Source organism: Naegleria fowleri (assembly GCF_008403515.1).
Source record: "Naegleria fowleri strain ATCC 30894 chromosome Unknown tig48, whole genome shotgun sequence".
Classification (NCBI taxonomy): domain Eukaryota; phylum Heterolobosea; class Eutetramitea; order Acrasida; family Naegleriidae; genus Naegleria; species Naegleria fowleri.
Window position 1 is genome coordinate 513,589 of NW_025407980.1, and position 25,378 is coordinate 538,966.

Consider the following 25,378-nt stretch of genomic DNA (forward strand, 5'->3'; position numbering starts at 1 on the left):
TTAAGGTACTATCAACTACATCAGTTTCTAGTTCAAATAAGAATCTATGTTTGCAAAATCATTAAAAGGCAATAATATTTTGCTGTGAGTGGCCATTATTGGAAAGGAATTGTTTGGTTTGTTGCACAAATTCATCTGTACCACATATAAAGAACAAGCACGAGTGATCCACTTGCGTATCGCTGGCATGTTTGCTTAGAAAAAGTTTATCCATTCTTCCAGCCTCATAATGTACATTCTCCGTGGAAAAGGTGTTCAGATAATCTTGAGGTTCTCGGCTAACTTTGTGAAATATCTCCAGAGAGAAATCTCCTTTTGACACCTCTTTAGAAATGCTTGTCAAGTTCTGTTCTAGAATGATATCTTGCATTGTTTTGTTTCCATAGAGAAGAATCATTTTCCTCAATTTCATTAGCGTTTTTTCCTCAATCTCTTTCGCCACATATTTAATAATTTGATACATGGGAGTGATTCCACTACCAATGCATATCATTATAATTTTTGTACTACTCAAAACTCGTTCAGAGAGCTCTTCCAACCCAAAAGGTCCCCTAGCTGATATTGTGTCACCAATCTTAATTTTGCTTAATTTTTGTGACATTTTTCCATTATTATAGAGCTTGATTGTCAGCTCAAAAAATCCTCTATTTTCAATACTAGTTGGAGTATATTTTCTTACAAGTAAATTGTTTTCGCTGTCCTTATCTGGGAAAGCAACCTGGATATGTTGACCAGGCTTGAGAGGAAGAAACTCAGAGAGTGACGGCAATTTCAGAGTAAATACTTTTGTGTCGCTTGTAATGTTTTGAACAAGCATTACTTTGTAATCCATAAACATTGATTTTGACATGACAGGTTTTGGAGCAGAGTTGTTTGTATTATTTTGAGCGAGTTGAGGCTCTTTAAATGTTTGAACTCGTTGTTGTTTGTTGTATGGATTCACCTCCACAGGTTTTGATGAAGAACTAGAGGATGATGTTGTATAGAATGGCGACAGCATATTTGGTGCAAAACCAGTCTTGATTTGGTTCGTATTTGCAAAATTTGTCAAATGACTCCTTCGTTGCGTTGTGGAGGATCCTAACGATTGATTCTTTTCCGTTAACAATTCTCCGATTAAATACTTTTTCAAAATATTTCTAGCTTTTGGGCTATGAAACATGGCTTCAAAATCTGATGTACAATCTTTCCCTGCGTTCTTCATCATGAGATTGACACCTCCAGGATGTTCATTCAAATAGGTCGTTACATCATAGACAAGTCCATGACAAATCATCCAACAATCATTTTCCGACGAGTGAGCCGCTACTTGTTCCCGACTGTAGTATGATGTCGTTGTTGGTGAGGGTAACATCGTCGAGGATGTCGGAGGAGGAGGCATTGAAGACATTTTTTGTTTGCGTTTTTGTAATCCTTCCTCTCTCTGAATAACCATCTTCAATTGAAACTTTCAAAAAAATAGATTTTTCGTTGAGCAATGATCTTTGAACTTGCTCCGATTGTGCTTGATTGTGGATCCTATCAGTCCCGAGCTGGTCTGGCATTAATCAACAACAACAACAACCACTCGGACCCTTTGCAACCTTCTCCGAAAGTGATCACCCGAACCATGCTGGGTCGATATCCACAAGCCCAATATCACACCATATTCCTCGGAGATGAAGTGTTGGATCGGAGAGGATTTATTAAACATTGTTTTCCAATACAGAGAGGACAGGTGACTGATTGGCATGATCTTGAGACATTTTGGGACTTTTTAATATTTAATCATGTGTTATTGAATCATGGAACCACTCGAGAGCATTCATATTCCTTGAATAATCATGACAAGGTGATGGGATTTCAAGAAACATGCACAGATAGAGCTCTCTTGCTTAATGAAAATCCTTTCATGGGTAATTGTTGTTTTTTGAAAAGTACTTCAACCAATCATCATTTTACAAACAATTTAAACATGCATCGAGAAAAGACCATTCAAATCATGTTTGAAAAATTGCAAATACCTGCTCTGTGCTTGGCACCATCTCCACTGATGAGTTTATATGCAAACGGAAAAACGAATGGTGTCGTTGTGGAATGTGGCCATGGAGTCACCCAAATTGCATCATGTTTGGATGGAAAAGTAGTGGCAAATTCTGTCAAGCAATTAGAGGTTGCAGGCTCTGATTTGACTCAAATTCTGGCACAAAACTTTCGTCAAAAAGGATTGTTTTTCAAAACCTTTTATGAAATTCATTGTCTTTGCAAAGAAATTAAGGAAACTCTGTGTTATGTCGCACTCGATTACGAATCAGAAATGAAAAAAGATTCATCTCTAATTTCCAAAGAATACGAGTTGCCAGATGGAACTCTCCTCAACACTGAGTATGAGAGATTCAAAACTTGTGAAATATTATTCCAACCAGAGTTGTATCAGTCAGAAGAGCTCTCAGAAGGAACACCATTTGAAATTGACGATTCATCTGGCATTCATCAATTAGCACTCGACTCCATTCGATCCTGTAGTGACATGCATGCTCGATTAGGTCTATATTCTAATATCGTTCTCGCTGGAGAAAGTACTTTATTACCTGGTTTCAAAGAAAGACTTCTGAAAGAGATGATTCAGTTAGCTCCCTCACAAGCTCATGTTCAAGTAGAACCCAAACGACACTCTCACTCGTGTACTCCTGCTTGGATTGGAGGCTCCATTCTTGCTTCTATGTCCATCTTTCCTGATTTATGCATGAACAAGCAGGAATATCATGAAGAAGGTGCCATTCCATACTCGAAGAGATGTTTACACAAGATGTATTCCTGAGTCGTAGATATCTCTAGTACACTAAGCTATGCGATACTTCAATGTACGAGATATATTTTGGTCTCCCTTTGTTGTTAACTCGAGTGAAAGCGAGTCTATATATATTAGGTAAAAAAAGAAGAGTGGTATCCTCAAAAAAGAAAGAATTTCACCCTTTTTATTATTATTGATGTGGGTTTATTTGATTCCTTGCAAGTTCTGATCTAGTTCATTCCGATTTAATTGTGGTACTGATCACACAGACCACTCTTTCATGAAGAGTGCTTCTCAGAAATAGATCATGTCGAAAACAATGATTGAAGTGAGTCATCAAACACTCCCAACAGAGAGGTTGGCTATTACTCTCAATTATTAAGGACCAATCCTGCTAAAAGAGTAAGGAATTCGAACCCGAAGGACATCAATCTCCAAGAAAACGAGAGTTTCGATCAAGATGCATTCTCGAACAATGAAGGATGGAGTCGAGGTGTTTGATGTTACCAAAGACGCTGGAGATGCATCCGTGTTTGGCCAAAAGCCTCTCTTTCACTTCACTACCATTAGATTTAAGGTGTTCCATTCAGAAACTTATCGTACCCATATCGATATGATCTTTGTTGGGGACATCCAATATGCATGTGTGTGCTGTGACCGAACGAGAGTGGAAGAAACCAGGTTATTGAAAGATTGGATACGAGCAAATAAGGATGCAGAACGGAGAGTGCCTTCGTTGTGTGCGGCCGATTTGTACAGAAAAGACTTTCTTCCTGATTCTACACTTTCTACCTCAATCGCAACAACAACCAGCACGAAAAAACCCATCCAACAGCTCTTCCTCCTCAAATCAAGTCATTACTGTTCGCCATTTCTCTCCATGTCACACCTTGGTTATCAGATTAATAAGCCTCTTTGAAAACATGTGCTCCAGCTCTCAGTTTGAAGTATTAAGCAGAATCTGCCAATGTACACCTCTTTCCACTATTTCAGAGTACAAGGAACTCGTGAACAAGCTGTCGCAAGTGAAGAATATACTATTTGTGGGACAATTGTTTTATCCCATTAAATTCATACTACGGTTTATAAGCTCTCCACCTTTGTCTGATTTTTTTGGAGTTTCCTCAGTGTTGAAAATTTATTTACCTGCCTACTTTGGAAACATAATTGCCCAAAGACAACTCGAATCTCTTTGTGAAAAATATGAATTTAAGCTTGAAAAGAAAAATATTTTTCTTAAAGGTGTTGAATATCCATTTACATCTAAATTCTTTCCGAGAAACGCCATGTCCAATTTGTACTGCAATGGAAAACACTTGGGAAATTTGTACCTATGTATTTAAGTATTGGACGTATCATAGACATGAGGACATTATGAAGTATTTGAAAAAAGCGTCTGATATGCTTTCATTTCAAAATCATACGATACCCTTCTGAATCAGTGGAGAGTAATTTGTTGCTACTTGTGTGCATTGTTAGATAAGGATAAGTCGAGCACTCTCTATTTGAAAACGATTGACTCTCCACTCTATTTTCATTATGCATTTCATTTAAGCTCTTTTACTGCGAATCCAGGGAAATACAACAAGGAGTAATTGCGACGTGGTTTATTGGAGAATGGGGTGTCAGAAGTGATTCGAGCTGGAAACTCGATTGTTTTAAAGCATCATCAACTTGAAAGAATGGCTCATGGAAACGAAGAATGGCTCAAACACATGCTGTCTCCTCATCTCACCCTCGAACATGATTATGAAAAACTGATCAACCACGATCTTCAATGTTTGAATAATTAATGGCTAAGGCTAAGACTCAACGAGTTTATAAAGTTATTGAGTTGTGCTGACACTTTGGTTTCCGGTACAGACGTACACCATCCATCCGACACCATACTTGTCCTTACAGGTACCGAAGCCGGCAGAAAATGATGTCTTTCCGAATGCCATAGTAACTTTGCCATCATTCGATAGAGCTTGGAACAGCTTTTCTCCTTCTTCGACAGATTTTGCTGTGATAGAAAGGGAGAATCCAGAATGTGTGACCTGACTGTTGTTTGGATCGTCACTTCCTTGCAAAACATTGCCAGAATCTAATTGCAAGCAACTGTGCATAACCTTTCCTTTCATGGATGGACAACGCTTCTCTGCTTCCTCATCAGCCTTTAAAATTTGGAGTTTACCACCAAGAATGGACTGATAATAATTCATTGCTTCATGGCAGTTGCCTGGAAAGAAGAGATATGGATGCAAAGCGAGTTGAGACATTTTGTTAATTGTTATTGCGAGTAGTTGTGCGAGAAACTTCTCACAATTTATGATGTAGAAAAAAGTTCTTGCGGCAGCTCGAACTGGTTTGACATCGTAATCAAAAATAGTGCTCGCGCTCAACTATCCGTTACGTCAAATTGTTGTGGGATTTTGTAAAATGGATTGCAATCAATTAAGTGAGATTTGATTTCGTTTGATCACATCAAATGGAGTGTTGTCCTCGTGGATGAAGAGCTTGGATAATATGGGAAACGCTTTTTCGAAATATTGACGAGATCCATGCTGTGTGATTGGTGGGAAGGTGTTTATGGTTTGCTCCTCTTCGAGATAGGCTCCAAGTTTCGCACACATCAAGTACTGCAAACCAAGAATTGGGTAAAATTCTGGATAGTATTTCTCCAAGAAGGCAAGTGATTCCACTGCGTAGGGATACGCTATTTCAAATTTACCCAATTCCACATAGTTGTGGGCAAGAGCATTTAGAGCAATGCCCATGTAAATATCGTGAAATAGTTTTGGTGAGGATTTTTTCTTGGAAACTATTCGTGAATAACAGTCAATGGCTTTATCGAGTTCTGGTTGTCACAACGGAAGAAAAATTGTTAGTATGATTCATGAGTATTTCAAAACATAAAATACCTACGATTCTTCTTTTTAAAATCATTCGCCATTTCTAACATGCCTTCGACAAGGGCGTTTCTCTCTTCAGGATCATCTGAAGATGCACACCGAGAACATTGGCATGTGAAATGGTACTGTTTTTTTAGTTTTTGTTGCCTATTTGGTGTCACATCCAGTAGGTCAATATAATTAATGGTGAGAGGTTCTCCAGCCTTAATGTTGGACTTTATGACTCTTGTGTAAATGTTCTTGTTCGAGTCGAAGAGAATTGTGCAATTCGGAACACAACTATGATTAAACATGGATGCGTGAAAATATAGTCCTGAACCAATAACGTTCATTTCATCGTTGCAAATAGAAAATGTGTTTCTTTGAACCTGATTATGTGAAAAGTATAATAGCGTCTCAAAAACTCACTTACCTTTTGAAACAATAAATAGAGATAATCGACATCTGTGTTTCGATGACCAATAAAGCATATTGTTGAAAGATCTAATTCTTTCACATAATCACAAAAGAGTATTGCCAATTGTTTCAAATCATCAATGCCCTTCAAACTTTCTTTAGGTGATAAATTCTCAATTTTTTCGACATCCTCAGCAGTCTTGCAGTTTAAAAAACATTTCAACATTAATCTCATAGAGTTGGTCACTTGAGGGTGTTTTTGTAAGGCTTTACATTCAACCAAATGTTGATCTGCATTCTATAATGTCACCATCATCATGTACAAAACACAAAGAATGAAACAAAAATTCATAATAATTCACAAATCATTTCGTTGAATATTATTTCCAATTTTTCACTCCTGATTTCGAGAGAATATGAAATTCATCATCATTCATCACTTACATAGCACTCCATCGAGCAATAATGAGAATATTTACAAGCTTTACATCTCGACAATTTCATCCCTTCCGATTTTTCTCTAAAACAATAATTACAAATTCTACTCCGTTGTTCCTCGGATACACAAAAACAAAAAGGCTTCTCCTTCAACAATAACATTCCTACAGGAATTTCTTGATGAATAATTACTGATGATGATAATTTACTCGAAAGAATCAACTCCTTCTTGTTATTACCTCCAACAACAACCTTTTCATCTTGTCCATCAAAACAATAAAACCTTCCCAACTCTTCCTTCTCGGAAATCTTTAAGGACGGAGAGAGAAAGAAAGACCTATGCAAAGACTTTTTCATTTTTCCTTTTGTGGAGCAACACAGAGTGTTTCATAGAGAGAAGGGTTTTTTGGAGGGTGAGTATATATCACATTCCAGAGAGAGCATAGAGAGGGTGAGCTCACTCGTGAATGAGGAATTGCTTTACAAATTCCAATGTAAACACATTCAAGATTGAAATACCCTTTGAATAGGAGGACCATCGACTTCTTTACAAAGTTTTTTCAATTGTCAACCATTGGCCGAAACAACCGAAATTCTTCTCCGCGCTGACTTTCCACATGCTACTTTTCAGCGACCTCTTTGGTTGCCACAAAAGCAAAAAACAACAACACTCTCTCTCTTCGTTCCCCACTCTGTGTAAAATTTTGTCGATCCTAACCATGATGTCATTCATATCGGTCCGACACGCAACACGAACGCGACTTGGAATGGTTTCGTTCATCATCGTGATGATAATCATTATGATGTTGACTCACGGAATTGATAAATCTCATCAGGAAACATTCGGTAAGTTAAAGGAGTTTCTTTACGAGTGATATTCATCCTCTCGACATGAAATTTCGTTTCACATGAAATTGACATTTGACTTGACATCATCACAGACCTCTCTCTTTCCAATAGAATTTTCTTCTTTTACGGAACTCCAGATCGTTTCATCAACACCAAAGGTACCTACACGACTAATTCAAATTGTACCTGTCAACCTTCATCACTCAGTCTTTCGAGTGATGCTGCCACTACTCAATATTGTTATTTCGATACTCCCAATTCGGTGACAATATTGACGACTCAACCTGGATTTTGTAATTTATCAATTTCGAATAATGTGGATGATTACTTTTTATACATTTCCGATTTTTACTTGACACCAAATGGAAAAGTTATTCCACCACCAAATGGAAATGGTTTTCATGACTATGGATTGAATTTTACAAGTGGAAATGTTCCTGTTTCGTATTCTTTGTTTTACATGTTGTTTGAGAGATGTAATAGTAAATTATTAAGGTCTTCTCTGAATCCATCGATCAGTGCAGCATTGACAAAGAGTGGAGTTTCAAATTTACTTTATAGTGCCACATTGAGTGTTGCTGATGTTCAATCCTTGTTGGATGTGGCGACATTTGACATTTATCAACGATATAAGAGATTGGATTTTGATGTTGTGATGGACACTTTGATTTATCCAGTGAGTGATGGAGTTCTCTATTATTCACCTTTGAATGCTTCCAAGATTGTTCTCTCACCAAGTATTATTCGATTTGGAGAGTTGACAACAATTGAGCTTGGAACAACTTTACACCCACTATTCACACCAAGTAATTCTCTCACTATTACGATATGTGGCTCAAATTTCACATCCATGAGTGGATCTGTCATAATGGTGACTGAAAGTTTAGTGAGAGCTCAAATTATTTGCACAGATCCAAATTATAGAAATGGAATGACCACTCTCAGTTATTCACAAAGTGGAAATGTTCCAGATGGAGTGAATTTGAATATTGCAATTTTCGAATTTGATTCAACTGTGAATATTGCTTATACGGGTTCAAGAAGTTCTTGTTCTCTCTTTGGACAAAATAATTTAAGAATTTCATTTCCTTCGAGTTCTTACTTTTCACAGTCCATTGCACCTCTTGTGAGATTTAGTATGGTAGAACAGAGTGATCCATCCAGTACGTCTTTCTATGATTGTACTTGGTTTCAAAGTCAAGTGTTGGAATGTCCATGTCCTGCTCTGTGGGAATTGATGGTCACACCACCACAAGAATTTAACTTTTTTTTAAGGCCAAGCAATTATGCAAAAAGTGTGCAAGACCAAATTTCCATTCGATCCAACAAAATTATTGGAAATCCTAAATTACTTTTTGGAGATTATTTAAGACCAGAAATTGTGGCACCTACTGCCGTGTATTCTTTCAATATTACTCAACCATCCGTTTACAATTCATCAAGTGGTAGCACAATTACTGTGACAAATATTGATGAAGTTTATATTAATTCAGGAATTGTGAATTATACTTTTTATTTGGTCAATTCGGTGGTAGATTTGAAACCTGAAAATCAAATTTCATGCACTCTTACAACAATCAACTCAAAGAATGGATTGAATTGTGATTATCGTGGTTTTTCCAATCGACCAAACTCTCTTTCTAATGTTTGTGGATGTTCACCTTATACAACAGACACTCGTTCTACTAGCAGTGGAAATTCTGGAAATTGTGAATCGAATTGTAATTTGAAAATCATGTTTGCCATTTCCAAGTCATCCATGACATCACCAGCAACCTATCTCACAAAGAATGCACTTTCAGTTCTTCCTCCATTGCAAATTCAATCCATCATTCCAGATTCAGTTCTCTTGGAAAATATGAACAGTGTTAATTTCACAATTATGACAAGCTTGGACAGCTTTGGAATACCACCACTTTCTCAAACCATTTATTACAAATTTGTGGAAGTGGATGGAAACTCTGGCGCTGAATTATCGAGACTATATCAAGGAACAGCATCCTTTGTGAATTCGAATCAACTCGCATTGTCCACTGTGTTTGTAAATAACATTTCTTCATCTGGATTTTATATTTTAAAGATTTCCATGGATGGTCCATTCGGTACTTTTAGTACAGATCATGGAATTCGAAGATTGAGCGTCATGGATGCAAATCTTGTGACAGTGACCAAATTTGAAGAATATACATTGGTCAATTCGACTGCAGTTTCTGCAGGTTATGCCGATGATACCATCTCTCCTGCTGCCAAACCATTCCGAATTCTTGGTTCAAATTTTCCAAAATCAGAAACGATCAAAATTAAGCTCACCTTAAAGAGTACGCCAACCAATTCAAAAACAAGAAAAATCATGGAAAAACTTTCAAGAAGCAATTACAAGTCACACATGAGAAGGGCCATCACTTCCTATCAAAAGAGAATGATTCAATATGCTCAACAAAAAAACAACAACAACAACAATGGAACTATTTCATTCCTCGCCGATTGCACCAGTTTCACATCGACAGAAATTCGATGCATGTCTCCCAATATTTTATCGTCTGGCGTTGCACTTCCATTAACATTTGGAGTTACAATTTCGTTTGATGGATTTTTCACAAGTGCTGTCTATGTACCAAAGAAGAATGGTCAAGATTATACAGTGACTGTTCGTGAATCTGAAATTCCAGTCATTGTCCAAGCCATTCCAACCAAGGGACCCATTGATCCAACCGATGATTCCAAAGGACCAGGTTTTCTAACAGTCACTTTAAAAGGTATTACCACCGATGTGACCAAATGCATTGTGGAATACACCAAAGTGATCGGAACCAATGTTCATGTCAATTATACAGTTCCAGTAGGAACACTTCTCACCAACGAAGAATTCAAATGTGTCATCAATACTGCTGCCTTAAATGACACCATTTCTCAGTACAATATGGGAGTTTATCCAAGTCAACGTATCACATTTCCTGCCAAAGATAGATTCAAGATTTTTCTTCAAACTTCAACCAATTTAAAAAGTGAAGGATTTCCATTTGAATTTTATGAACATCCAGTCATTCAAATGATTTCTCCACTCGAAGTGGATGCCAAAGGTGAAAATTCAATGATTATTTCTGCAGATCCAAATAATGCTCCTTTCAATTCTGAATATCGAATTTACTTCAAGTTGGGAGATTTCACTTCAGAGCATGATTGTCAATTCAATAGTGCATTTGAAATTAATTGCACAACTCCAGCTCATCCAGATGGACCAGCCAGTGTTGCCATCTCGTATAATAATTATCAATATGCATACTCGACGAATAGTGTCAATGTGAAAGCTTGTGCTGCAGGATTTTCTGCACCTGACTATATCAACACATGTGAAGCATGTCCATTGGGAACTTACAAACCTTTGGAAGGATTCTTTTCTTGCATTCAGTGTGAAATTGGAAGTTACAACAATCAAACTGCTCAACCTAAATGTGTGAATTGTGGTGCTTTTAAAACCACAGTATCTGTTGGATCATCTTCCATCTTTGACTGTGATTGTGAAAAGGGATATTATCGACGAAATGGTTCCTCTCCAGTGAGTGCTGATTGTTGGCCATGTCCAACAGGTGCCACTTGTCCTGGTGGATCTACTTTACCCATTCCACTTCCAGGTTATTGGTGGGATGCTGACAATCCAGAATCTCAAAATGGAAAAATTGTTCTTCTCAAATGTGATGAACCGAATGCAGCGATTCGTTGTCCAGGACAAAATTTAACACTCGAAGGAAGATGTGGCACTGGATACACTGGAATCAAATGTGTTTCTTGTGTTCCTGGATTGTATTTCAAAAGTGGAGATGTGTGTCAACAATGTAATGAGGATATTCAACTGCGTTTTTTGATTGTCATGGCAGTGATTTTGATATTGGCCTTATTGTTTTTCAAATTTGCACAATTGAAAGTTTCTCACTTGTCCAGTATTAGTATTGCTGTGAGCTATTTCCAAATTATTGCTGTTTTCACAGTTTACAATTTTGAATGGCCTCAAAGTTTACAACAAGCGTTTGACACTCTCAAATTCTTTAACTTGAATTTGAATATTTTCGTTCCAGAATGTGTGGCCAGTAAGTAGTACATATTGATAGTACACGATTAGTATGGATGAATTGATTAATTTTCATTGGAACACCACCATTACAACTGTAACTAATGTGACACCATCATTCATTAATAATAGTCATCAATTATGGTTTAAAGTGGGGATTAACATTGGCTCTTCCTGTATTTTTCGGAGCTCTTTTATTAATTGCTTTTGGATTGGAATGTTTAAGAAGTGCTATTCTCTCTAAACTTCCACTCGTTTCTAAAATTCGAAAACATCCAAAAATTGTTTCTTGGTATGACACGACTCACCGTCATTTGATCGTTCGAGTTCTCAAATCGATGAGAAGAGATATCATTCGATTATTCCTCGTTCCTCGATCGAAACGTGAATTAATGAATTTTGGAGACATGTTCATTCACACCTTTATTGTCATTATTAGTTTCAGTTATGTATTTGTAGTGACCAAAGCTGCTGAAATTTTTGATTGTCGTGAAACGACTGTGAATGGCGTGAAAAAGTGGTTTGTGAGTGCTGATCCAACTCTTTATTGTTTTGAAGACACTTGGTGGGTCTATTTCACATTTGCCTTATTGACCTTTATTTTCTTTGGATTGGGAACGATTGTATTATTTGCTTACATTTTATGGAAGAAGAATGACGAAAACAAGAGATTCAAATTCTATGCAAGATTTCGATTTTTATTTATACGTTTTAGAAATGGAAGATTATTTTGGGAAATTATTATCATTTTGAGAAAATTGAGCATTTCTGCTGCCATCATTTTCTTTTCAACATGGCCCATTCTGGTGATTCTCTTTACCATGTTCGTCATTTTCATGAGCTTTATTTTACAAACACATCATGTCCCTTACCGAAGAGTCTTCCACAACGTGATGGAATATCTCGTGTTGCTGTCCACTGAGTTTTTATTATTCTCAGGTTTATTATTTTATGTGAATAACTTCCCCAATGAAGAGACAGCCTCAGCACTTGGTTATTTGTGTATCATTACAGTGATTGTGAGCTCAGTTGCCATTCTCGTATTGGTCGCTTTAGACTTTTTATCTCAATATCTTTCCGATCGAAGAAAGAAACAAATGGAAGAATTACGAAAGAATCAGAAAGAAGCTCTTCAAGAGACCACACACGGTAGTAGCAACCACCACACACCTATGGGTGCATTCCTTGTGGAATCCAATCTTGATATTGAATTGAAAGATGAAAATCAACAACCATCCTTACAAAAACAATCCTCACATTCATCAGCACAAGCTAGCATGATGGAGAATGGTGCTGCTACATCCAGTGTCATCACTATTCCTGTTCAAGAAACTCCTCATCACGAGGAACCACAAGAAACTCGTTCTCGTTCTCGTGAGGTACCTTTGAAACAAATTCGAATCAAGAATCAATGTCTACACTTGTGGACTCTCTTCACTGAATACTTGAAAAAGATTGAAGGAGAGTCTCTCGATGCCGACCTCGAAGAATACGACGAGGATCGTTTGTGGGATATGGAACTCTTGGATCGAGGCCTTCCTCTTGTCATTAAGAAACCACAACAATATCATCATTCAAACAAAGAAGAAGACTCAACAGCAGATCTGTCCTCCTCTGCTGCAATTGTTGTTGTGGGTGGTGTGGGAGGTAGTAAGAACACAACGACGATTGCCGATCATGGCAGTTCCATGATTAATGAAATTAAGCTGGTGAGTGACGATTGTGAGGATGAGGATGCCTTCTCTTCCAGAACACATTCACATCGACAACAACCACCACCATCAAAGGGAGTGGATCCAAAGACTCTCTCACGACTCGTGTTGGCTCGATCCAGCTCTGATGTCAGATCTCAGATGAGTCATCACAGTAATAATAGTTGTAGTACCACTAATAGTCAAACGAATTTATTGAGGCATGATACTAGTTCAATAGGAAATAACAACAATAATTCGAGCATGACTGAGTAAAATCGCTTGTGTTTATTCATTCTTCTGAGTAAAATCGCTTGTGTTCATTCATTACATTGTATATTTGAAAAGGAATTTGAAGGATTGAAAAATCAAACGAAAAGCAAACAAAAACGCGCTCCCGCCAAATTTTTACAACATTTCATAAAAAAATGATGAACTCTGACAATAAACCTCAAGTGACACACGAACATCATCATTTCTATCATGGAGGGAAGAAGGTCGCCTCTACCAGTGTAAGATTATCGGAAGAGGGCAGCATTGAGGATGTTCGTGTGATGGATCATCATGGTCCAAGGCTTGTCTCTTTTTGGAATAACGGAACGAAAAGCTCCACTTTGGAGAATGGGGAAGCCAACAAGCAGCAATACACGACTCCTCCCATGTACAGCGAACGACTTACAAAATTGAAATCAAAATTGTCGGCAGTATCTTCATCGCTGGATGGAAAGAACGGTCCTCTCACCAAGGAAGAAGATAAACTCAAGAAAAAGATCAAGCAGCAAAAAAAGGAGATTGAATTGTTGACCCGCGAAGTCAGAGAGCTGCAATCGACCGCTTCAAAAACCATTTCTTCATCATCGTCATCACCAATACAATTACCTTCTTCGTCATCTCCTTTCAAAGAGAGTAAGTATGCAAAGGTTGTATTCATTTAGCAGCGCAACAATTATTAATTTCAACAAACTGATGGGATAAATTCTTTTCATATTTGCAATATTGAAAAACTTGATGATTGACAGGCTCGGACGATTCAATCTCTGATGATTATCTTGCATACACTATCAAAAGATATTTAAATGTTTTGAAACAAGGTTCCTATGGAAGCACCTACTCTGAACAAAAGAACTTTCTTGATACTATTACGTATGTTGAAGGAAAGGTAGACCGATTAATATCCGAAAAGAATAGTCAAATCGAAAAACACATTTCCGACAAAATCGATGCTGAAAGAAAGACGAAAATTCTGGAAAGCGAGCGTGATTTTAATCGAAGGGAGCTCGCCCAAAGAGAAAAAGAATTAGAAAATTGCACAAAAGAAAAGGAACGGCTAGGAAAAGCTTTGAAAATTGCCGAAGACGATGTGGTGCGACTTCAAAAAACTCTTGAACAATTTTCAAAGTCTAGAGAAGAAGACACCGAGCTCACACAAAAGATGGTCGATAAATTATTGGAAAAAGAGCGAGGAAGAATTCGAAAAAAGATGTCTGAAGAATACCAAAAAGAGATCGATGAGTTGAAAACCAAAATTTTAGATCTAGGAGAACAAATACACTGTTTAAAACAAACACAAGAGTTAAGAGATAGAGAAATTTTAGAATCTAGAGAAGAATCGAACATGTTACGAATGAAATGCTCAAAGCTTACTACCTTTTCAGAAAAGATTCAACAAATTTGCAAAAATCAAAAGAATTATCTTGAGGAGCTTGATAAACTTCTTGGTTCATGTAAAGACAAGATACCCTCCTTGGAAGATTTAGCAAAAGGAGCTCAACTCTATTCCAGATTAAGCAAGGGTTATGATGATCTTGAACTTGCTTCCACTGTTGAAGATGCCGGTTGTGTTTCTTTCAACTCAGATTTTGATAAGATTACACAGTTACTAAAGGCTTCCATCGAAAGGGAACGAAAGTTGGAAGATAATTTAACTTATACAATGAATTTGAATCAAGTCATGAATAGGGAGCTTGAAACCTGTAAAAAGAGTTTGACCGAAATGGAAGAGTCGATTTCATCGAGTGCTTACTTGGAGAAGAGTAGTCTCTATCAAAAGAAAATACAAGCTGCTGCATCTAATGTTACTACATCCTTCAAGGTCAAGTCAATCATCGAAATATGCGAAGAATTTGCAAAGGCAAACTCTAGTCTTCGAGAAAAAGTGAAAACTACTCAAGCAAACAATGAGCTTCTTTCGCAAGAGCTTTCTCAGCTCCATAAATCCAAATTGGAGACTGTGTCTTCACAGAAACAATACTACAAGGAGAAAGAACAACTCGTTCAGGATCTGGAAGAATTCAAACAAAAAGAAAGAGAGCTCGTAAAAAAGCTTCAAGCCGATTCAGAAAACTTCTCAAAGATAATACACGAAAAACAATCAGTCATTGAAAAGTACAAGGAAATTATTGAAAACAAGGGTGTGAACATTTCCTCACTCGAAGAGACATGCAAAAACACAAAGAAAGAATTGGAACAAAAGATTGAAGATTTAGAAAAGATTTTGAAAGAGAAAAAAGATTTAGAACAGCTTTACCACAAAACTTTACATGAATTGGAGGAAGCCAAGGAAGAAAATGCTAGTAACGAAATTTTGATTGCACAAATCAAGAATCAAAATGAGAGACTGACTGCTCTTAACAATGACTATTCGACCAAAGCTGAAGAATTGGAAATGCAAATTGATGTCGAAAAAGAAAAAGTGACAAAACTTGAATCACAACTGAAAGATCTCCAACTTGTCGTCTCTACCAAGGAAACGGAAATTGAAAGGAATAAGACAAACCTGGTATCTCTTGAAAAATCCAAACAATTGCTAGAAAAAGAGCTGGAACAGTTGAGAAACCAATCGCAAGACACTGAATATAAAGTGAAGGACAGCGAAAGATCGATTACCGATAAGCAACGGCAAATCTCTGATCTCTATTCACAAATTGAGGAAAAAGATCAAGAAATAATGAACTTAAAATCCAATCTGAAGGACCAAAAGAAAAACCTCTTTGAGAAGGAACAGCTTTTTGAAGAAATGAAAATCTCATACCAAGAAGCTAAGAGATCTATCGAAAAGAAGGAAACGGAAATAATGAACTTGCGACTGGAAATTGAGCAACTCAAGAGTGGTCAAGAGTCGCTTAAATCCAAATGCTCTCAGTTTGGAAAAACAAATTCTGAACTTGACGAACTTGTTGAAGATTTGAGAAAGAAGGTCAAACAAACGGAAGATAAATGGGAAGCAAAGCTTTCGGAAATTAAGGAAAATCATCACAAACAATTGTTAGAAATCAAGTCAAGATATGAAATGGACAAAACAAGTCACATTTCAGAGCTGGAAGGAAAACTTGAACAAAAAGAAATGGAAATTGAAGAATTACAGTTACAAGTGTCACGCTTGAACAAACAGAAAGATGAAAAGATGATCGACAAAGATCTCGAAAATGAAAGACTCTCAAAACAACTTGAAGAAGTTAAAGAAAAGCTGAGGACAAAAGAACGCGACCTTTCTGACATTACAAAGAATTATAAGAAAATTGAAAAGGAATATTTAATGATCATGCAGGATTTACAAGAAAGCCGAGAAAGTATTACACAAAGTATTCAAGAAAAAGAAAGAGAATTGCAAGAAAAGAGTAGATCAAAATTATCAGAGTTGAATTCCAGCTATGCATCATTGCAAAACAAACTTAATCTTACTCAAAATGAGCTTGATGCAATAACTCTGGACTTTGAACAGAAAACTCAAGAATATGAACAAACAATTCTCGATCTTCAAGGAAAGTTGGCAAAGGAGAGAAAAGAGAGAAGTCTGATCGCAAGTAACAAGTCCGTCATTGAACAGAAGGACAAACAAATTGCAGAATTGCAAAACGAGAAGATGCAACTCGCTAAAGGTTTGAAATTCTTAAATGACAATGTTTCTGTTTTACAGGATGAGCTGCGACGATTGAAGAAACAAGTTCTCTTGTACCAAACCAGCATGAAAAAAGAAGTTGAACGAGGTATCACCCAGATGGAAGATCAAATTGAACTCTTTGTCGCTAAGAAAGAAGAAGAACATCAAACACAAATTGATTATTTCAACAGATCTCTCGAAATGTATAAGGAAAGAACTGCCAAGTTAGAAAATGAGAAAAAACGTAGCTTGCAAAATATGTCAGCACATCTTGATTTGGTTCAACATTTGGGTAGGTCTGTAGAACAGGAGGAAGACAGCTCACTTTTATCAGGAATTCCAATTACAGATGATGAGGATGACGAAGAAATTTAATTTTTCAATTTTCTCGAATTTTGTTCTTGGAGAATAACATTCCTGACAATTGGTTCAACCTCTAATAATTTTCTTACTTCCAAAACGCTCTTATTTTCCCCTGAAGCCTTGCTAGCAGCAAGTAAAAGAGCAACTGGAACAACCTTGCTCACAGTCATGGCCTTCGAGATGTGATGAGAAACCAAATGACTATCTGGTGTTGTATCATTATAAATTGCCCTTAACACACATTCTTCGGCTACTTGTTCGCTCACTTGCATGATATTGCAAACAATATTGATGGCTCTATAGTAGAGCTTGTTATTGCTAACCTTCAAGTTGATCATTCGATTGCCAAATGTCATTCCCTTTTGAACATGAGAACCCGTAGTAATTGCATTAAGCATCAACTTTAAACTGAGCTCTGCATAGCCATATAAATAGGGAACAGGACTCAATGTTTGAAGTGGTACAACAATTGAATGAGTTTTCTTCTTCGTGAGAGAATGATCACACATTCGAGAAGAGTTATTGAGTAATTCTGATATTTTTGGTAACACAGAGGCATGCTCAGAACATTGATGATCCTGAGAAGTTACTGAATGTGATTGCTCAGTTACTATCAACCAACAAGTGGAGGCTTGTTTCGTATTTTTCACTTCATGATATAGGTCAATCATTTCATTCAACAATTCATCGCTCAATGTTTTGTCAATTACCAAAAAGTAAACAGAATCATTTGAATTGATTTGTTCCAATACTTTCTCTCTGAAATAAGAAAATGAAATAGAAAAGCTTTCTCCTTTGCTCTCCATAGTCACATTCGAGTCAAGATCAGAGTGTGTTTGGAAAATTTCATTCCATCCATTCTTCAAAAATCCTCTCACATCCATGGGATGAGCTCCATACGTTGGAACGCACTCAGAAGCATCAATAAAACCTAAAATTCCTGCATTTCCACATCCAACATAATAAATATGACCAATCTCTTTCTCGTTTCTTGGCACTGTGGTGTTGTCTCGTGTGGAAGCAGCATGTTTCAAGCTTTGAGAAGCCATGTCAATGGCATACGAGATGGGTTTTTCAAAAAGCTTGGGAATGATTGTATCAGGATTTAGAGTAAATGTCGAATCGTAGGTACATCTTGTTGCCATTTCAAATCCTTGAAGAGTATCGATTATAAATTCTCTCAAATGGTGTGTTGAGGTGTCTTTTGGGTGTCTGTTGTCCTTATTATTGTTGAGGATGGACAATATTGCTGCTGAAAAAGCCACATCAAGTAATAATTTTGATGTGCTTCCTCCTTTCATTCGGGTGGATCCAGTAATTCCTTCTGGTCCAACAATAGGATTGAGAACAATAAATTCGTCCTCTCTCGCTTGATTGTGTTGAACTGTGTCAACCACATTTTTGAATGATATCATATTATCCCTCCATCCTTCAATGGGTAATTCTCTTGCCAGTTCCACAGGATTAAATCCAAATAAAACCGAATCAATATTGAGGGATTTATCTTCGCTCAAACACATAATTTGTCCTGCAACATAGGCTGCAGAAAATCCACAAGTTATTCCAATAAACAATCCTCGCTCGGTATTATTTTTTGAAATGAGTGACAATAAATCATTCTTTCCAACCTCGGGCTTGTCTTCAGCGGCTTCTTGAGGACTCACTAAAGCGTTAACTCCTCCAGCAATAATATATTGAAAACAATCAATGTTTCTTCCGTCATTACCATTATCATCAAATAATTTTCGGATGCAATAATTATAATTCCGAGCACAAAAGTAGGCTATTCTACCACTTGTACCACATCCACTCATAAAAACATTTGATACAGGAGCACCTGAACGCCAATCTTCAATACATTGTTTCATTCGGAAGGCTATTTTACACAAGGCCTGAATGGTGGGCTCATCAAAACACGATGGAAATGTTTCATAACCACAAAACATTTGAGCATCACATGTCCGTAAGAGCCGAACCATTCCATCCATCGAGGCGATATCAATATCTTGTGTGAGAGGATTTGAACGTTCAGTAATTCTTTGTTGCTGGGACATTTTTTACTTCAAGCCTCTTTCGTGATTGCAATCATCTATCGAGACGATTTGACTCTATTCAAGGGCGATGATATCTTTCCATTCAACTTCCTAACCAAATCATTGCAATAGTGTTGTTTCATTAAAACTACACGACTCAATGACTGATACCTGATCATTCGTCTTCCGTTTTGAAAAGATCTTTTCATCTCATAGAGAACTGGGGCAAAATTTTTTCTTCTTTCTAGTCTTTGAGTCATACCAAATTTGTCATCGTAACCAACACAAAAAAAATCTGCAGCAACAACAGCCTGAATCATCATCATCACGCAAAAGTTTGAGATTATTGATCGACCTTTCATCGTCGTTACGGAATACTGGAAGTAGCAAACAAATTCCACACAGTCTTGGAAGCCTCTTCCCTGTGTGTTTTGAAGCTTACAATCTCCTATCCACTTGTTGTGTTTCCTCAATTTTGATTGCCGAGATTGTTGAGAGAGTGTTTTTGATTTCGGCGGAAACAAAATCACCACAATTGTACCCTAATCAATTGATATATTTGTATATCATTATATTTGGAAAATGAACTCACCTTCAGTTTTATTGGTATGTGTTGAATTCGTTACAAATCGTTTTTTATTCACAATCGGACACAATGTTGAAATGATTTCTTGAAGAAAAAACATATGAAGGAAAAAGTGGAGAATATGAGTGCAGCCAATGCTTCATCATCCCCTCGGATCAGTATAAACACCACCCCTTATGGCTCGCCAAGCAAATCATGGTTTGAAATGGTGGAAGGCGATGATGATGTTGAGCTGTATTCTGATGAGCATTTCCAGAGAATCACAACACCTGACGTCCTTCAGCCTCTTTCATCACCCACGACCATAAATGGTATTTCACCTCCCACAAGCGATGATGAGGAAGATGAAGCAGCTATTCCTGGTACAGATGGTGATGCAACATTGGAAGATGACTCATCGAGGCCTCACATGCTTAGAAGCCGTTGGACCATATTTTACGATCAAGGATTCAAGACAGGCACAAATCCCGAAGATTACGAGAAATCAATTAATCAAATCGGATCTTTTGATAGTATTGAAGATTTTTGGAGGTATTGGAATAATATTAACCTGCCCTATTACAAAATGCCTTCATATCTCAATTTGAGATTATTTAAAGAGGGTATTAAACCTTTGTATGAGGATCCAAAGGTTAGTATTGAATCAATTATTTTCTCAGAGTAATTAATTTAAAATGTTACATGTGGGGATTATTGTTTAATTTGTATTTAAAAATTTCAATCGGTGGAATACCCATTTTAATTCATGATTGATGAAATTTTCAATTTTAAACATATTTGCACGCACAACATTGTAAATTTCTTACAGAATATTGACGGAGGACGTTGGGTCATTCAAACTCATAAAAAGGAGTCACGCCAGGCCACATGGAATGAAATTGTTCTGGCTGTCATTGGAGAGAAGCACTTCAGCGACAAGTATGAGGTGAATGGCGTAGTATTAAGCAGCAGAAAAACATATGATGCCATTCAGATATGGAATGGATGCATGCTGGATAGAAAACACATTCAATACATCATGAAGAAAATTAGGAGCATTTTGCAAAGTATTGACACCGATGACACCACCACAATCGAATATCAAGCCAACAGAGGAGTTAAAAAATACAATGAAAAGGAGACAATTCGGAAATCAGTGTTGCAAGCTCTTCGCAATCAAGTCAGATTCACTTCGTTCTCTCCTCCTTCATCTCCGTCGTTGAATTCGCCTTCTTTCCCTCCAATTATGACCTCTACCTCCAAACACCTTTCTCCTCTCTCCAATCCAGCCAATATGTACACAGCTGCCGACTTTTTACCTCCTCTCTCACTTGAAGAATTAGAATCCGAGTTGTTAAAATCATCTGATTCGAAGAACGATGACATCGACCCTCCAGCAGCAGCATCAACATTATCCTCAACAACTAATACTGTACAGAAATCGAATGATCTGAAAGACAATAGCGACTCTCTTCCATCCAAACGCAACGATCAGGGATCCTCATCATCTTCTCAAATCACTCCAAATACATTATTCAGTGCTGGCCATTCCATAGGACGTGCAAGTGGAGGATTTGTGGTTGGAAGAGGATTCCATCTAAATAGCTCTAGATCAAGATTACAAAATAATAACTCTCACAAATCTTCCATTGTGAAAGCAGACACAATCGAAGACACACCACAACACATGGATGAAGAAAAGGTCTCTACTCCACCATCACAACCCACTTCAGATAAGCTCAAAGACTCCACTCATGAAGAAAATTACTGTTCGACTTCTTCCCATAGCGATGAGGAGGAAAGCGATGGCGATACAGACGTTTCGACTACATCATCAACTAACAATGCTCAACAAGAGAGTGACGAAGAAACTTCTACTACCGAAGAAATGCAAACAAAACCATCTTCTGTGATCAAAGGAAGTATTAAGCATAATGGTGAAGTTTTAAAATTAATTTCACTTTTTGTAATGGCAGTAATTTGGCAAATCATTAATACGACGAAGTAATCTCGTCGTGCCAATTTAATTTTCCACTTTGCAAATATTATTGTAGAATATTATTGTGTAAGTAAATGGTCACTGACCAGTCTTAACGTACAACAATGAGTGTCTCTTAGTAATGATCCAGCAGCAAGAATTATTCCACAAAGAAGCTGTGGTTGATGATTGTTGAAGACGACCTTCAACAAAAAAATGTCTGCTTCCTCTGCTTCGCGTCGTCTCATCTCGGTCTCCAAGTACAAAGTTTTTCTCTTCGATATTGAAGGTACGACCACACCAATCGTTTTTGTGGCAAATACTCTCTTCCCATACATTAGAAACACTCTCCAAAATTACCTCTCTCAAACATGGAACGAAGAACAAACCAGAAATGACGTCCGAGCTCTCCGAGAACAAGCAGAAAAAGATAAACACGACGAAAATTTCAAAGATGCTCCACTGATTGATCCCGAATCACAACAATCCATCATTGACAATGTCTTTTACAACATGAATAAGGACAGAAAGATGACTGCTCTCAAACAACTTCAAGGACACATGTGGAAGAGTGGATACGAGAATGGACAATTGCGTGGCGAACTCTATGATGATGCCTTTCACTTTTTTGAGAGAATTCGTGATCATTCTTGTAAAATTTATATTTATTCGAGTGGCAGTGTTCAAGCACAAAAGTTGTTATTCCAATATTCCACTCATGGAAATTTATTGCCTTTCATTTCCGATCATTTCGATACTTCAAATATTGGAAATAAGTTAGAGAAGGAGAGTTATGAAAAGATTGTGGACAAGATTGGAGTGAATAAGAGTGAAATTTTGTTTTTAACGGACAATATTGGAGAAGCTGAAGCTGCGAGAGAAGCAGGTGTGGATGCAGTGCTGTCAGTGAGACCTGGAACCAAAGCATTGCCTGAAAATCATACATTTGAAGCAGTGACATCTTTTAATGATCTTGAATTTTGTTAATTCCTTAATAGGCAGGCTCCTTGACTGAACAGGAGGAGGTTTGTGATGATTGATAATAATAAATGAATGGAAATCTCCAATTTCGCGAGTATGATTTTGAACTCGAGTTCCAATAAACTCCAACTTCTATTGAATGGAATCTTGTCAGAATGGAAGGATTTGTGATTTTTACTTTTTCACCTTCTCAATTTCTTGCCCGACATTTCAGCATTCAATGCAACGGGATAAATGACCGACTTGACCACACTCTGAGGAATCCAACCATTCACCAAGCAAAGACTTGCATCTGTCACAAGAATATCTGTTCCTCCCTCCAACATGACATAGCGCTGACAAATTCATTGGTGCCTAGAACAGTTTCCTTTGTGAGAGTATTAGTAGAAGGAGGATCGCAGAGACCATCAATACTTGTCGACACGAAAAAACTCTCAAGATTGTCATGCTGTCGGTGGTATTTCATGACATTGAGGAAATCACGATCCGAAACAAGAGGTGCTAATGTCAATTTGATGATTGTGAATTCATAGATAATATGTCATTTCTGTTGTTGTTTGTTTTTTTTTTCAATAAACACATTTTCTCCCGTGAAATTGAACCAATGATAGTTATTGACCACAATAGATAGGATTAGGACGGATTTAGAATATTCTATTCTGTGATGTTTGAATGGTGGTGATTGAGGAGAGCTGTATGATTCAATGTGGTGCTTATTAAATTACATCACTTCAGTTAACTTGTTTCAATTAATCAATTTGTTCATCAGGCAGACTCCCACAAGGAATGATCGTACCAATGTGTTCTTCCACATTAATTTTGTGTTCTCGATCAGGATTTTTCTCTCATTTCGGAATGTTCTGAAAGACCTTAATGGGAAAAGGTTTTTTTAAAAGAGGATCCTTGATAGAAACTTCGTTTCCACCCTGTAAGGACTTATTGGTCACTTTTCACAGAAGATCCACAATTACAAAACATTTCGAAGATAAAAACAACAACATGTCTGCATCTTCTGGTCCCACTCTTGATCAGGTTCTTGAAAAGCTTCGACAATATTTAGAAGGCACAGCTAAAAGTCGAGAAGAATCCACTTGTCCATTCACACCTGAAGAACGAGATCTCTTCATTCAACACTATTCAAAATCATTTCTTGAGAAATGTCCTGCCTTCTTCTCTCACCAATGTCCGTTTGTAAAGTTAAAGAATTATTCTCAATTTGAAGAAATTATGCATAAAATTCCTCGAAACAAGTTGAGTGAATGTCCTGTGATGCATTTGAATCATCCCAATCCTCATGGTAAGCTTGTGGATCAAGTGCAAAAAGAACTCGAAGGTCAAAGTGTTAATAAGAAATAAAAACATTAGGTTTTTAAAAAAGGTTCACAATAATCATGTCACTTGGCAAAAGATCTCGAACACAGTTTTATTGATTGTGATCATGGTTTTACTTCTTGATGAATGGAAATGAAGAAAAATATAATCCCGAATGTTAAATGATATATGAAATGTATTTTTTTAATTATTAAAGCTTCCACAAGTGACACAACTATTCAAGTCGTCCTCAATCTAGTTTTCCTTAATCTTTTGTTTCTTTTCTTGCTTGACAAGCCATTCACGATAACTTTTATCGGTTCCACACAACCAATCCCACCAAGTAAAAGTACTGGCATAATTTCCCGAGTAGGTCTTGTGATGATGATCATGATGAATAGCTCCGCAATAGAATGGAAGGAAATTGTTGACACTCCATGGGAAATGGAATCCAGTATGACAATCAATGGCTTCAATTTGACGAACGGTCATCCACACCCACCATCCGAAAATGTGAGGAACACCAATCAAGAGAGGTCCAATGAAAGAACCAATACCCAAAATAACAAATTCAATAACACTTGCATAGGATGAACAATATCCGATAGGAGTTTGATATTCATGATGAACACGATGGATATATTTGTAACCAAAATCAGTGTGCAAGAAACGATGAATCCAATAGAACCATGTATCTTCAATCACAAGGAAAATCAATGAGCGACCAATCATATCGGTCCATGATGGAAGAGCTAAATCATAGCTTACACCAATTCCTTTGAGAACTGGATGGCCAATCATCAACATGGGGTAAATGAGTAAATGGTTCACAACCAACTGAACGATACAACCCCAATCGGTTTGCCTTTCTTCCTCTTTTTCAGGTTGTAATTTATACTTGTATAGGAATGAAGGTTTGAATCGCTTGATGAGATACCACGGCAAGGACAAGACAAAGTACAGAACAAATATATAAACAATCGACACGAAGGTTGTAATTTCATATTCAGAGAAATTAGACCGAATCCAAAAGTAGAGTTGATGGTCCCAATTCATATGATTCAAGTCCACCGAGCCCACCCACTCTGGCAGTGATGAAGTCGTCGTGGTAGTCGTATTCAAATTCATATTCAGCATGTTGGATGAAGAAGACATTTTTT

The 25,378-nt window shown here is 37.2% G+C and overlaps 11 protein-coding genes across 11 annotated transcripts; 6 read left to right on the forward strand and 5 right to left on the reverse strand.

Annotated features, from left to right (window-relative positions):
- Positions 1-61: 61 nt before the first annotated feature.
- FDP41_005925 (uncharacterized protein) lies at positions 62-1,390 on the reverse strand (the record flags this gene model as incomplete). The annotated part of the gene is made up of 1 exon (XM_044709503.1): positions 62-1,390. One exon carries the CDS (start codon positions 1,388-1,390, stop codon positions 62-64), a length of 1,329 nt encoding a protein of 442 aa, XP_044559885.1.
- An 87-nt stretch (positions 1,391-1,477) lies between these two features.
- On the forward strand, positions 1,478-2,800 carry FDP41_005926 (uncharacterized protein; the record flags this gene model as incomplete). Its single annotated transcript, XM_044709504.1, has 1 exon — positions 1,478-2,800. The coding sequence occupies one exon, from the start codon at positions 1,478-1,480 to the stop codon at positions 2,798-2,800; it is 1,323 nt and encodes a 440-aa protein (XP_044559886.1).
- A 1,799-nt stretch (positions 2,801-4,599) lies between these two features.
- On the reverse strand, positions 4,600-5,034 carry FDP41_005927 (uncharacterized protein; the record flags this gene model as incomplete). Its single annotated transcript, XM_044709505.1, has 1 exon — positions 4,600-5,034. The coding sequence occupies one exon, from the start codon at positions 5,032-5,034 to the stop codon at positions 4,600-4,602; it is 435 nt and encodes a 144-aa protein (XP_044559887.1).
- A 171-nt stretch (positions 5,035-5,205) lies between these two features.
- On the reverse strand, positions 5,206-6,858 carry FDP41_005928 (uncharacterized protein; the record flags this gene model as incomplete). Its single annotated transcript, XM_044709506.1, has 4 exons — positions 5,206-5,612; positions 5,681-6,035; positions 6,080-6,361; positions 6,508-6,858. 4 exons carry the CDS (start codon positions 6,856-6,858, stop codon positions 5,206-5,208), a joined length of 1,395 nt encoding a protein of 464 aa, XP_044559888.1.
- Positions 6,859-7,289: 431 nt separating this feature from the next.
- On the forward strand, positions 7,290-13,383 carry FDP41_005929 (uncharacterized protein; the record flags this gene model as incomplete). The annotated part of the gene is made up of 3 exons (XM_044709507.1): positions 7,290-7,347; positions 7,443-11,435; positions 11,549-13,383. The coding sequence occupies 3 exons, from the start codon at positions 7,290-7,292 to the stop codon at positions 13,381-13,383; spliced, it is 5,886 nt and encodes a 1,961-aa protein (XP_044559889.1).
- A 152-nt stretch (positions 13,384-13,535) lies between these two features.
- Positions 13,536-17,362, forward strand: FDP41_005930 (uncharacterized protein; the record flags this gene model as incomplete). Its single annotated transcript, XM_044709509.1, has 2 exons — positions 13,536-14,013; positions 14,127-17,362. 2 exons carry the CDS (start codon positions 13,536-13,538, stop codon positions 17,360-17,362), a joined length of 3,714 nt encoding a protein of 1,237 aa, XP_044559890.1.
- Positions 17,363-17,366: 4 nt separating this feature from the next.
- On the reverse strand, positions 17,367-19,404 carry FDP41_005931 (uncharacterized protein; the record flags this gene model as incomplete). The annotated part of the gene is made up of 2 exons (XM_044709510.1): positions 17,367-17,387; positions 17,440-19,404. 2 exons carry the CDS (start codon positions 19,402-19,404, stop codon positions 17,367-17,369), a joined length of 1,986 nt encoding a protein of 661 aa, XP_044559891.1.
- A 561-nt stretch (positions 19,405-19,965) lies between these two features.
- FDP41_005932 (uncharacterized protein) lies at positions 19,966-21,956 on the forward strand (the record flags this gene model as incomplete). Its single annotated transcript, XM_044709511.1, has 3 exons — positions 19,966-19,989; positions 20,061-20,600; positions 20,778-21,956. 3 exons carry the CDS (start codon positions 19,966-19,968, stop codon positions 21,954-21,956), a joined length of 1,743 nt encoding a protein of 580 aa, XP_044559892.1.
- A 186-nt stretch (positions 21,957-22,142) lies between these two features.
- Positions 22,143-22,913, forward strand: FDP41_005933 (uncharacterized protein; the record flags this gene model as incomplete). Its single annotated transcript, XM_044709512.1, has 1 exon — positions 22,143-22,913. The coding sequence occupies one exon, from the start codon at positions 22,143-22,145 to the stop codon at positions 22,911-22,913; it is 771 nt and encodes a 256-aa protein (XP_044559893.1).
- Positions 22,914-23,906: 993 nt separating this feature from the next.
- On the forward strand, positions 23,907-24,263 carry FDP41_005934 (uncharacterized protein; the record flags this gene model as incomplete). Its single annotated transcript, XM_044709513.1, has 1 exon — positions 23,907-24,263. The coding sequence occupies one exon, from the start codon at positions 23,907-23,909 to the stop codon at positions 24,261-24,263; it is 357 nt and encodes a 118-aa protein (XP_044559894.1).
- Positions 24,264-24,473: 210 nt separating this feature from the next.
- On the reverse strand, positions 24,474-25,373 carry FDP41_005935 (uncharacterized protein; the record flags this gene model as incomplete). Its single annotated transcript, XM_044709514.1, has 1 exon — positions 24,474-25,373. One exon carries the CDS (start codon positions 25,371-25,373, stop codon positions 24,474-24,476), a length of 900 nt encoding a protein of 299 aa, XP_044559895.1.
- Positions 25,374-25,378: the final 5 nt, after the last annotated feature.